This window comes from Emys orbicularis, chromosome 2 (assembly GCF_028017835.1).
Source record: "Emys orbicularis isolate rEmyOrb1 chromosome 2, rEmyOrb1.hap1, whole genome shotgun sequence".
NCBI classification, from domain to species: domain Eukaryota; kingdom Metazoa; phylum Chordata; order Testudines; family Emydidae; genus Emys; species Emys orbicularis.
Genome location: NC_088684.1, coordinates 193,942,457 through 193,956,117, shown reverse-complemented (window position 1 = coordinate 193,956,117; position 13,661 = coordinate 193,942,457). Strand labels below are relative to the sequence as shown.

The 13,661-nt window shown below is 41.4% G+C and overlaps 1 protein-coding gene across 1 annotated transcript in view; it reads left to right on the top strand.

Annotated features, from left to right (window-relative positions):
• Positions 1-13,661, top strand: part of ADCY1 (adenylate cyclase 1) — a 241,557-nt gene that overhangs the window by 215,582 nt on the left and 12,314 nt on the right. The window contains exons 15-16 of the mRNA XM_065399454.1: positions 11,232-11,348; positions 13,169-13,315. Of these exons, the coding sequence (XP_065255526.1) occupies positions 11,232-11,348; positions 13,169-13,315 (264 nt within the window). The remainder of the gene's footprint in view (positions 1-11,231; positions 11,349-13,168; positions 13,316-13,661) is intronic.

The following is a 13,661-nucleotide window of genomic DNA, read 5'->3' as shown; positions in this document are numbered from 1 at the left end:
GTGGCTCACCAGCAAAGGAGTCCCTTATTTTCTTTCCACGTGCAACTTCACAATATTTTTCCTCCAAGAACTGAATCTTGTGGGCGTTAATGTCTTACAATAATACATCAAAATTAGAGTAACTTTATCTATATTGGGAATTTCATATTAAGGAATGTAATCAACTAAACAGTGTTATAGAATTGTTATAGAGAAGATAGATCAAAAGCTTCTGCTCACCTCGTCTCATGCCACAACGGGGCCGGGGCGGAGCGGCATTCAATTACAATAAACAGTGGCAAATTCAAAACTGATAAAAGGAAATACTTTTTCACACAATGTTTAATTAAACTGCAGAACTTATTGCCACAGGAAGTTGTTGAGACCAAGAACTTGGCAAGATTCAAAGGGTTTGGACATTTACATAGAAAACAGGAATATCCAGAACTATCATAATTAAAAAATGAAAGGGATATTAAACCTTGTGCATAAGTCAATCTCTATACAAGGTCAGGATGAGTCCTGATGTGGGAGCAGAATATCCCACATCTGCTAACTGCAGGGTTCTTGCACCTTCCTCTGAAGCATCTGGTGATGACTACTGTCAGAGAGAGGATACTGGACTCGGTGGACATTGGGTCTGATCCAGAATGAGAATTCCAATGTTCCTATATATCCTGGTGGCCAAATTCTGTGCTGACCTATACCCCATTGAATGCAGTGGCAATGGGATTGCACCAGGTATAAATTATCACCGCATTTGGTCTTCTGTGTATGGACAATGTATGGGACATGTGCTGCAAATAACTGGAATAATTGGGTAGCAATTGGCCCTATAGAGGCTGGTGCATAGTGGTGGTTTGTGGGAGGAACCTTCTGAGCCGTAACTATGTGGATCCATTGGCTTTAATGCTTTGTACCGCAGTAGTCAGTATTCCAGCCAGGAGATGGAGGAGTAGCAACTGTGGAGGGGATGCTTTGCAGCTCCAAAGCTTGCCTGAGAATCAGAGGTGAATTCCATCCTTCCAAACCCTGCTAAATACTCTCCACAAAACTCAGTTTTTCATACCCGGCTTGGAGAAGAAAATTGTGCATCCCTAAGGAATATGATCCTTAAAACTTAAAAGGCCTTACTTTTATAATTTTACAAACTCAAATGTATAGAAGAAACGGGAGTTTCATGTGCTTCCCTGATGTTGGGGGCATATCCCCAGAAGCCCATGGTCCGCAGGGACCATTCCAGAAGCTGAACTTTGCTGGGGATAGCGGCACCCTGACCAGGTCCCTGTTCTTCTAGAATCACCCCCTGAGCTTGGGTGGGCAGCCTCGGAGCCACTATGGGGACTCATTGCGCCCAGAGGTGGTGCTGACTCCGCTGGCTGTAGTACCCCAAACTTTTATTTGGATATCTTCTTATAAGTGTTTTGCAAAGTGGTGTATTCTGTAGCCTCCTATTACATTCAAAGTGGCAAAGAAATCACAAATAATGACAAATGAAGTGGGGTGGTAATGACAAAACTCTACACCAGTGGAGATTCATTACAACCAAAATATACTTTACACTGTCTTTCATGTCACTTAGCTCTATCCAGGCTCGCCATCGGGCTGATCCTGCAGAACAGGTGTCGGCAACCTTTCAGAAGTGGTGTGCCGAGTCTTCATTTATTCACTCTAATTTAAGGTTTTGCGTGCCAGTAATACATTTTAACGTTTTTAGGTCTCCTTCTATACGTCTATAATATATAACTAAACTATTGTTGTATGTAAAGTAAATAAGGTTTTCAAAATGTTTAAGAAGCTTCATTTAAAATTAAATTAAAATGCAGAGCCCGCCCGGACCGGTGGCTAGGACCCGGGCAGTGTGAGTGCCACTGAAAATCAGCTCACGTGCCGCCTTCGGCACACATGCCATAGGTTGCCTACCTCTGCTGTAGAACCTTACCTGCATGAGTAGCCCCATTTGTGACACTGCAGTGTGAAGGATTTTCTTTTTGTTCAATGTTTTGTTTATTTACATTTGTACCAATAATTAATGCTGCTCCTACTGATTGCCCAATGATTTATAAACCACATCCTGCCTACCCCATGCTGCATGGCAATCTAGTCCTAATAAAATCATGTTTTAAACATCACAGAGGCGTCCAGAGAGCAGCACCACTGTTAATAAGGATATAAAGAGGAATCAATTAGTTACTTATAATCTTTCTACTATCTGAAGGCTGGTTTAAAATGTAGATATTTCCTGTTAGCATTTTGGATGGATTTTAAATATTCAGAATAATATTAGGTCAAAACTCAAACATAGTGTTTATTACTTATTTGTTTGTATAGTGTATATGTCTTACACGTTTCTACAGTGCCCATCTCTGTAATATCTCAGCCTGATTTTCATCATTGCCCCTAATACTTTATAGAGTTAACAGATGATACAGCATATGGCAGAGATTGTATATGTCACCTTATAAGATGGCTGTCTACGACTGATTAAAATGTATAGGCGTTTATACTCCATGGAAAATCCAGCAATACAAGTCTGGCCCAAATCCTGAAAAATGTAGAGTATCCACAGCTCTAATTGACTTTGATGGGAGTGACAGGTGCTAAGGATTTGGTCCCTGTTTTTCTCTGGGTATGTCTACACCCAGCCGCTAGTTCGGCGGCTGGGAATCGAAGTTCTGGGTTCGACTTATCGCGTCTTGTCTGGATGCGATAAGGTACTCCAGCTAGACGAGAGGAGTACCGCGGAGTCGACAGGGGAGCCTGCCTGCCGCGTGTGGACCGAGGTAAGTTCGAACTAAGGTACTTCGAACTTCAGCTACGTTATTCACGTAGCTGAAGTTGCGTACCTTAGTTCGATTTGGGGGTTTAGTGTAGACCAAGCCTCTGTTTCCTAATTGACCACAATCTAGCCCTTTTATATCATGCAAATTCCATAGGCAGCACACTTAAATTAAATACCTGAGTCTTAAAGATAGAAAGTGGTGTTCTAGGAAAATGGTGACCCAGGGACAGTGGGTTTTTTTTGAAGTATTTAGGCTCTTAAAGATATAGGTAGACATCTAGTAGGATTTTTAAAAGTGCCTAGGCACCTAACTCCCATTGGAAGTTGAAATGAGGTGTCTAGGCTCCAGCGGACGTTAGGTACCTCAGCACTAATGGAAAGTCAGGTGCCTAGGCACTTCTGAGAATTACACTAGGTGCCTATCTGCATCTTTAGGTGCCTAAATACCTTTACAAATCTGACCCCAAATGAAAAGCTTGTGTTTTTTTTCCTTCACTGAGGGTTCAGTTCTGCTCTCTTAAAGCAAAACTCACATGAAATTCCAATTTCTTTCAGACATTTGAGTTTGGTGAAAGACTGGGGTGAGGGGAGGTGTCGAAGCTGAATTTAAATTCAGTGTGTGCACAAAGAGCCAGGAAACACAGTCTGAGACATGTAAGAAATTCTCGCCGTAGACCACATGTGCCAAGACCTGCTAAATAGCCACTGCTCCTAAAACGTCTGCTACTGCAAATGTACATGACTTAAGCCAGTTTCGTTCAGAGAAGAGTGTTACTGAAACAACTGAGAAACAGGAAAGAGAATATTGTTTAATAACATTTTAGGGTTCCCTAAGAGAAACAACTAAGTAAAGTATTACATGGTAAGATTCTTCTTCAGTAATTCCCAATAAATGTAGGTAATCATTAGAGGTAGGTAAAAATTGACAACATGAGCTAAGAAAGGAGTAATATGATAATTCTCTAACCCCATTAACACAATGGCTGTCTCAGATCTCTTAGCTCCAATTGTGACACCAAAAAAAGTTTTGTTTGAGGAAACCAAATTTTGGGCCTGTAGCCAAAATTAAGTAAATCAACAAAATTTGTTTCAGGCAGAAGTAAAGGTAGTTTACAAAGGTTAAGGTTATGTAACCAAGGAACAGAAATATTACAATAATAATAATAATTAATAATATGCCAAATCATGTGTATGAACAAACTTTGTGATTGCTACAAACAGTTAAAATATTTGTGTACGTATTTTCTGTTCACACTTGCGATTAATCAGCATAGAGCTGGTTAAAAAAATGTATTTTTGTTTCTGAAAAAAACTTTAAAGTAAACCAAAAACCAAAGAAGTTCTTACAAAAATTTCCATTTTCTCAAAAAGCCATTTTTATCCCAAAAAAAAAAGTTTTGATATAGTTTTCAAACAGCTCATGTGTTTTATATGACTAATCATATGTGTGAATTGCAAATATTCACATGAGTACTTTAACAGTATGTGCAATCATAAAGTTTGCTTCTACAAAAGATTCAACAAACTGTTACAAATAATGAACAAATTAAAATGTCAAGAACCTGAAAAAGAGGTTAATCTTACCAGATAAATTATTCATTGTGAATTGTTTGCCCACTTCTGACATTTACCTGTTTTTCTGGGAAGGAAAATAAGGATAATCTTACTGTATGATTGCACCTTAAAGACTAACAGATTTATTTGGGCATAAGCTTTTGTGGGTAAAAACCTCACTTCTTCGGATGCATCCGAAGAAGTGAGGTTTTTACCCACAAAAGCTTATGCCCAAATAAATCTGTTAGTCTTTAAGGTGCCACCAGACTCCTTGTTGTTTTTGTAGATACAGACTAACACGGCTACCCCCTGATACTTTACTGTCTGATTGTTTCTTTAGTTGAATTATTTACGGAATACTAGAATGTCAGCCATTAATAATTTTCTAAGCTAGAATCTCTGTCCTAACTGCAGTTTTGCAGTCTGTAGGCCAGAATTTCAAAGTTTTTTACATACCTAATGCTGAAAACCTGGCCCTGTTTATTCCATGTTCACAAAATTGCTTATTGATATATTGTCTCTTTCTTGTGATTTTAGTGCCCCCTTCAGGTGATATGAATGTATTGGTAAAGGAACTGTGGTAGCCCAATTTATTTTTAGCTGTATCACCAGATAGTGAAACTTTGTGTGATAATTTTTACCTAGTTAGTTACCTTACCAAAGCAGATCCTTTCTTGTCTATTAACTAATTGCATAGAATGTTTCAGCTGATCTCTATAACATAGAGCTTGAGAATTTGTCAGTACTTGTACACATTTTTTACTTGCTAATGGGAATTTACTCCCTCTCTGCCTTAGCTTTTTGTAGGTCTGGCTGTTATGCAACTATGTAATGCAAAGTTATAAGTCTACCCAGGTATCATGTTGACATTAGAAAACATGACATCAGAGAACTGTTTACTTTTATCAGAGGAAAAAAGGTCCTAATTTACAATATTGCAATTTTGAATTCTCAAAATGATACCAAAATGCCAGTAAATGTTATAACTACCAAACTACTGTGGTCCATATGACAGTTAGTTTTCTTGTTGCTATTCCTACTGAGTTCCTGTCTCGTGCTTTTTCTCAATAATCTACTTTGTTCTTATATAAACAGCATGCTGTCAGCTATCCTGAACTAACCAATAGAAACAGAGGGCACACAGCGCAATGCTTGGATAATATTCAGGCATTGAACTATATGGATAATATTCAGTCCCTGAATGTAAATATCATCCCCCTATGAATATGGGTCTATTCCTCCTACTGCAGACCTCACACCATTTTTTCTTCTTTGTCAGCCTCTGTCTGGGCAGGGAAAGGGCCCAGCCAGATCTTCTCATCTCAGCTACATGGAGGGAGGGCAGCAGGAGTCTTTGCTATCCTCTTCAGGAAGCCCGAGGAGTGGAGCTAGAGTCATAGCAGTCATGTCCATCCCTCTGAAGGATAATGGGGTCCATAAGGGAAACAGTGACTGCCTCACTCCCCTCACCTCAGACACCTGAGGAGGGGAGTACTGGAGTTCTCTCTGCTGATGAAAATCAAAGGAAGTCTTTCCTCACCTCACTTTGAGACCTGGGATATCTTCATTCCTTAGCGCCTGGTAGGAAGTCTGCAGTTGCCACTGAGGCAAGGAGATCTTCTCTCTCCTCCCTGCTGACTTCCATGGAGATGAAGATGAGCGCTGCCTTAAGAGGTACGGGGAGGAAGGATCTCCAGAGCCTAGCAGCAGCAGAATTTTTAGTCCTCTTCCCTAACAGGGCATAATGAGAGGGGAGCACCTGTGGAATTCTTTACTCCCCTTTCCCCTGAGACTTGGGGAAGGTTCTGTTCCCCACACCCACTATCTGGTGAGGAGGAGAGGAGAGTGCATGAGCTGAAACACTACCTTCTGCTTGGGCCCAACACAGGCAGAACTCAGAGTGCATGACCAGCATGCTCCAAGCTCTGCTATCTATCTTAGGGTTTTATACTGCTGTCATCACCCTAGTATCTGAGTCCTTCCATGTAAAATCAACAGCAATAGCAAAGTCTCTAGTGGACTTCATGGGGTCTCTGGCACCTGTCCTTTTTTGGGGTCAAAGCTTTACGTAGGATATGGTTTGGGTGTTTTTGTGGAGGGGGGTAGAGTTGTAGAATTGGTAGGGCTTTGGAATAGTGTGGGGGGGTTATATTGTGAGTGTCACTTATATTGGAAACTCTTCCTCAGAGGAATGCTTTGCAGTCTTCCCTAAAGATGGTCAGGCTCTGGATTCACCTTATCTCTATCTGGATCCCTGGGACATGGAATGCTTTGTGCCCCCTCTCGTGTGCTTCCCTCCAGGAATTTGTGATCTGCATTGTGCCAGATGTTGTGGGGGTTCATAGATTGAAAATCAGTCTTTGATGTAGCTGTGGTTTAATCCATTAATTAGCTTGAAAATTAGGACCAAAGCTTTAAGCTGGCATCAGAAGCTGATGGAGACATTGGCGAGTCTTGATCACAAGCCTGATGTGCCCACTAGGGTGACCAGACGTCCCGATTTTATCGGGACTGTCCCGATATTTACTTGTTTGTCCCATATCCCTACCGATGTTCGGTCGGGACGCGAATTGTCCCGATATTTTGCACTCCGGCACACAGGCAGAGAGGGCTCGCGTCCCCCCGCCCCCAACTCAGCCCCGGCCCCGCCCTGACTCTGCCCCCTCCCTGCCCCATTGGATCCCTCCCCAAATCCCCGCCCTGGCCCCGCCTCTTCCCCAAGCACACCGCATTCCTCCTCCTCCCCACTCCCTCCCAGGCTTGCACGAATCAGCTGTATGGCGGCGCAAGCGCTGGGAGGGAGGGGGAGAAGCAGGATGCGGCAGCCCACTCAGGGGAGGTGGAGGTGAGTGCGGGGCGGGGCGGGGAGCTGCTGGTGGGGGCTCAGCCCCCACCATTTTTTCCTATGCTCTGGCGGCTCTTGTTTTTTGTTTTTTTGCTCCGCCGGTGCCCCTTCCTCCCCCCCCCCCAATATTTCATGTCTCTCATCTGGTCACCCTAGTGCCCACTGTGGCTAAGGCATGGAAATGGCAAGTTGCTGCATTCTGTACCAGCTAGAGCCGGTGCATTGTCTTCCTATTCAGTGAGTTACAGCAGTCCAGTCTGCAGGTGACAAATGTATGGATCACTGTGGCCAGTTTCTCATTGGGGAGAAAGGGATGAAATTTCATAGCAAACTGGAAGTGAAAGAAGGCAGTTTTGGAAACTGATCCTCCTTTTTCATCCAAGTTTAGTGAATAGTCAAACAAGACCCTGAGGCTTTGCACCACTTTGACTAATGGGGACCGCCTGACTCTGGTGAAAGGTGGAGATACCATCTTGGCCAGTGTTGGCTCTTGGAAGTGTTTCCCCTTTGCACCCAGCATCACTTTGGTCTTGCCTGGGGTCAGCTTAAGCAGCTGCTCTTCATCCAAGAACTAATTTCTTGCAGGCATTCTGACATTTTAGTAGTGGTGGTTGAGTGTCGTCGGCCTCCTCTTGGCAGTTAAACCCACTACATATCACTATCTCTCCCAGTGGTAGATATGTAGATATTGAAGATCAGCAGGAATAGTATGGGTCCCTGCAAAGCTCCGCAGATGAGGACATTTGGAGAGGAGAACACCACTCTAAGTTCTGTTGGAGAGCAGTGGTTGGAGCCACTGTAGTGCTGGGCTATATACTCCTGTTGTGTCATGTAGGTGTGGTAATACCTTGTGGTCCCTACCTTTTTTAGTGCCACTAGAGCGGTCTCTGCTGTGCCCTGGTCTGAACCCTGATTGTGAGGCCTCCAGGATGTTGGCTGATATCACATGTTGATGAAGTTTGATGGTTAGTACTTGCTCAATTATTTTGCCCAGGAGTCGGAAGCATGGCCTAAAACTGGACAAATCAGAGTTAGAGGAATGCTAATCATGCACTCCTGCCTCAGATGGCCAAACAAATAGTGATTGAATAGCATTAATATCCATGCAGTGCTTCAAATTTTCTACTCCACTTACCCAGCCCTACTGTTAGACTACTCTGATTTGACCATATGTCTCCACACATCTGTTACATGACTGGAAGAATTTGGTATACTATTATTTTAACTTCTGTTCTGCCCCGTAATGTTAATCTGGAGGGTATTTTGCTTCATACACAGTTATATGATAACACCCATGGTTCACTGTTTGTGGTGACTACATGACTATGCATATTCACCATTTAAAGGTATCTTGATCCTAATAAATACTAACAAGAAAGAAGGCCAAAACTGGAAGTGCTCCCAGAAGAGAACATTACATCTGTCTTACATCATGGTGTGCACATCACCACAGAACGTTACCTGATGGTTACATGGGATATTCCTCACACCTAACTTTATAAATTTTTGTATTCTGGTTTATTGATGTGTATTTCTTGTTTATCATTCACACTTCCATTTTGGTAAAGACACAGCTAACTAACAAGTATCCTTTTACAGATTTTTAAGGCCAGAGAGTACCATTATGATCATCTAGTCCAACCTCCTGCATAATATTATCATACTGACCTTCAAGTGTTTCTCTAGATTTCATAGGTTCCTGTTTTTGAAAATGGTGGCCTTAAAAAATAGACACCTAAAATTGTGCCCCAAAATCCTTACAAGGCACCTAAATAAGTGCTCTGATTTTCAAAAATGCTGAGCTCTCAGCAGCAACCATTCAATGGGATCTGCAAGTACTGTACTCCACACCTCTAAAATCAGACCATTACTAACTAATCCTCATAACACTCCCGGGAGTTAAAGATGAAGGAATAGAAGCATTTGGTAAGGCCCACAGATAGAGTAAGAATTCAGGAATGCAGGACTCCCATTACTGTTCTCAGAACCCTAGCTTCATGCGTTGAGTATAATACAAGCCAGGACGTACACAACTCAGTTTCAGTTTGCAGTTCAAGAAAAGCTTCTTGTTTTTACTATAAAATACTCAGACTCCACCAATAAGGCTGCAGATTGTTATCATTCACATATTCAAATGCTTGTAGATAATGATAAAGAAACACAGTGTTTGCATCTCTAAAATAGGAGGAGGTGAGGCTGTTTTGAGAAAGCAGACAGAGTGTGAACGCTAAGCATTAAAAAGTGTCAAGAAAATACTTCACAGATGGAAAACAGAGACTTTGGTTGGACTGCAAATTGTATTCAGAGTCACTGGAGGGCTCAGCTTCAGTAAGGGATCCAGAATAAATTATAATAAATTCTTGCAGTCCAAATTAGAGCAGAAGCTGAATGGGTATTTCCAAAGGGGGTGATCATTCCCAAAGAGGTCAACTTGACAAAATTAGTTTTTTTCAGCTTTTCTTTTTCTGCATCTCTTTAAAGAATGACAAGAAGTTCAAAGAACACTCTGCAGAAAATGGCTGCTAAGCAAAGCCATCCATAATTGATCAATGACTGTTGTGTAGAGATTATCAAAAATAAAATGCAGGGAGTTTCCATTCAGAATTTAAACTTTTCATCAAAAACAACAAAACCTGCTTCTCCTCATCAAAACTTTTCTTCTAATCATAAGATTGTATGTATATGGGAGATAGCATGCTGATTTTTCTCCCAGGCAAATGTGTACCAGGCAACCCTCCATGTTAGTCAGTATGTGCATAGTCTTTGTGAGAAGAGCAAACAGATTTTGCAATGTTAGTAGTGTGACAAGGTCTACATATAAAAAAGACATTGGGAAATTTTAGGCTGGATTCTCAGATGTTGTAAATCCACCATTGACTTCAGTTGAGATATATTGATTTATAATACCTGAGAATTTGGCCCTCCATCTTTTTGCTGACTTTGCAAATAGGTAAACAAGAATTATTGTTGTGCTTGATGACAAATGGAGTGTGTGTTACAGCTTGGTGAGGGAGTTGAAGTTAAAAGAATAAATTCTACTTGCTGTGATTTCCGTAGGCTGAATTTTACCCTCCTGATCAGCAATTGTCTGATTCACTAGGAGCGTTTGGATGAAAGATCTGATAGGCACTGTGTCTTGAGAAAAGACTAGGGATATACAATTTGGGGGAAATGTGTTTGCTCAGAGCGGAGGCTAACATTTTCAAACCAGGGTGCCTAAAGTCAGATTCCTAGGTCCATGTTTAGGCAGCTAAATAAAAGTGGTCTGATTTTCAAAAATGCTGAAAATCCGCAGTTCCCTCTGTCTTCTGCAGATCAAATCATTTATATTTGGATGCCTGAATATGGATCCAGGAATCTAACTTTAGGCACCCAGGGTTAGATTAGCTTGCAACATCCAAGCTCTTTTTGTGCGCATGCTCCTTAGCCTGTACAAATGTTTTAAAACGTCCTTTTGAGCATTATCACCCGCTACAGCAAATGATAGACTCTGTTGTCTGAATGTGTAGGAATCTTCAGCCCCATTTGGAGAAATTCTGTCATTTGCAAGTGATAAAGTCTCTATAGAAGCACAAAGAATTCCTGTATAATGTAGAAATCATACAAGAATGCAAATATTTCTTAGGAAACTGTCATCTGCATACTTGAAATTTTAAAAAGGCATTGAAGGATTTGTGGGCCAAATCCTGAAGTATTGACTCAATCCTTGCTCATACAAACTCTCATTGGACCACATTGCCTTCAGTGGAGTTACACCTATAACTAAGGTCCTGATCAAAAGTCCATTGAAGTCAATGGGGGACTTTTGCGGACTCCGGATCAAGACCTAAGAGCAGAAATTGGCCCACAGACTTTAGTGGGAGTTTACCCTAATAAGGAGTTCAGGATTTTGCTCTGTATGTTAAAAGCAGACAGCTCTTGCAACTGTAATAGAGAGTGATATTTATTATTTTGCCGTGCAATCTGATTTTTAAAGCCTGGAGCCGGACGAAGCAATTTGATAATCTGAATTAATGTTATGCTCATTATAAAACAGTAATTTTAAAGAGCTTTTCCCGCTCTCACCCTTAGGCAGAAGAAGAGAGAGATGATATGGAGAGAGTAAAGCTGGATAATAAAAGAATTCTCTTCAATCTCTTGCCAGCACATGTTGCACAGCACTTTCTTATGTCTAACCCTAGGAACATGGTAAGGCTATGGGGGGGGAAATAAGCACGTAATGATATGCATGATTTTTGTGTGACACCCAGGTCAGGGAAATTATATATTTTCTTAAAAGCTTGAAACATTTACATTTCATACACATTAAATTGAATAGTTCTGGTAAAAGCCATTGTCAGATGTCAGTTCAGGGTTAGTTTCACTTTCTCGGTAGCATTCATCTTTTCTGAAGGACTTAAGTACAATACCGTTCATGTGAATGCAGTGTCATTCCGCATCAATGCAGTTGAGTGCCCACATGCAGATAACCAATTTCTTTTCCAATCAAGTCAAAAGATCGGAGTTTATTACAATCTTCCACTGAGATCAGTTTGGTTCTGAATAGAATATAGTGTGACATGTCAGACGCTTCCAGTTGAGCCACTCAAGGTTCTTGAAATGTGCCTCATTTACAAAAACAGAAATTTAAAAGTCAAAATAAGGAATTCTACAACTCTAGAAGGATACAGTAACTTTGAGTGTGAAAACTAATCTTAAAGCTTGGGCAAGGGAACGAACTGCTACAGGATAGCGTGGAATCATGATAATTGGGAATACTTGAGATTAGAATAATAATAATAATTAATATCTAGGCACCTATTTTTTAAAGGAAGAGTGTAGGAGTAATTAAATCCTGTAGTAATGCAGGGGATGGACCAATTGACCAACTAATGACACTATGAATTATTACTGTTATTGCTAGTGTTGCAATAGCACCTAGAAGGCCCAGTCTGAGGTCAGCATCCCATTATGCTAGGTAGTAAATGTGAAATTCATAAAAATGTTTAGGGCTACATTATGGTTGCCCTGATGCAGCTTTCATGGGGGGAGGGGAGAATTGTGCAGAGAGTTCCTTACCCACCTCCCACACTTCCATTGCACATCTGTAGGGAAATGTGGGTGTAGGGGAAGGTGCTAAAGCTATGGGCAGAACTAATGGACCCAGCTTGGCCATTAGTTATGGCCCAGTGTGAGGGTAAGTCCAAGGCCCTGCCCTTCCCTATCCCAGACAGCTGCACTGCTGGGCTCATACTGCACACATTGACTAAATGGAAAAAGGAGCAGCTCTCCCACAGGCACCAGTGCTCCAGCAATACTTCTGCTGCCTATCCCCAGTCTGGCCCAGCCTCGGGAGAGGCATGATTGAGCTCTTATAATTATTTGTTGTACGAACGCAATGCATGCGTGGACTGTATTTATGTCTCACAGTAAAAAGATGGTGGAGCAAATAAACAGATACAACCCTATAGATCTTCCCAGCTCAAAGCCTCAATACTCTGGTTGTGTGTTGAGTGAAGGACTTGGCTCTATATGTAATATCTTGTAACAGGAGGAAGTTGTCTCTTCCTCCCTCGGCCTGCTCTGTGGTAGCAAAGCCACTCTGTAGTGGCTACAGCATCTTCAGTGCTGCAGTAACCCGTACAGCCACCGTTGCTCCTCTTTCACAGGCAAGAATAGCCAGTGAACCTGCACGGTCTTTCTTTGCTTTCATCACACACCTTGCTTCAAGCTCCCATCTCTCAAGCATGCAACCTTCTAGGAGTTCTGTAAATCCAAAATTACACTGCTTGTGCTGCATCTCAGGCCCTCTACACCTCCCAGGGGAAGGGGTGGAAAATGAGGCAGGACATGTCATAGGAAATAAAACAGCGTTCTATGACCTGTTTCATTTATAGGACAGAGCTTGGTAAACATTATGGAATTTCTCTTTAACAAAAGTAAATATGAGCTCAAGAAATCACAAGGATGATACTGCCTGTTTATGTCAAATTCTAATTTTAAAAACCCATATAATTCAAAAATTGCAGGACCTTTATTACCAGTCATATTCACAAGTGGGAGTGATGTTTGCTTCCATCCCAAATTTCAACGATTTCTACATTGAACTGGATGGCAATAACATGGGAGTGGAGTGTTTACGCCTCTTAAATGAAATTATTGCCGATTTTGATGAGGTAAGGTCTAAACTCTCTGTCATTTGATCTTACTGAGTCCACCAGACTTCTGCCAATTCAAGATTATTTGTGGAAAATTCCTCTTAGTTTGGCTATCTAATAATGTGACTCTGTAAACATCTGATTTCAGTGGGAGTTAGGAATCTAGGTGCTTTTGTAGATCCCATTAGGCACCCATATGCCTCTGTACATGCTTAAATATTTTATAAAATCTGGCCCAAAATGCCCTTAAAAACATTTATGTCTGATGCGGCTCCCACAGAAGTCACTGAGAATATTTCCACTGCCTTGAATGGGAACAAGACTGGGCTTATAAAGACTGAAGTGGTTTATCAACTTTAATATG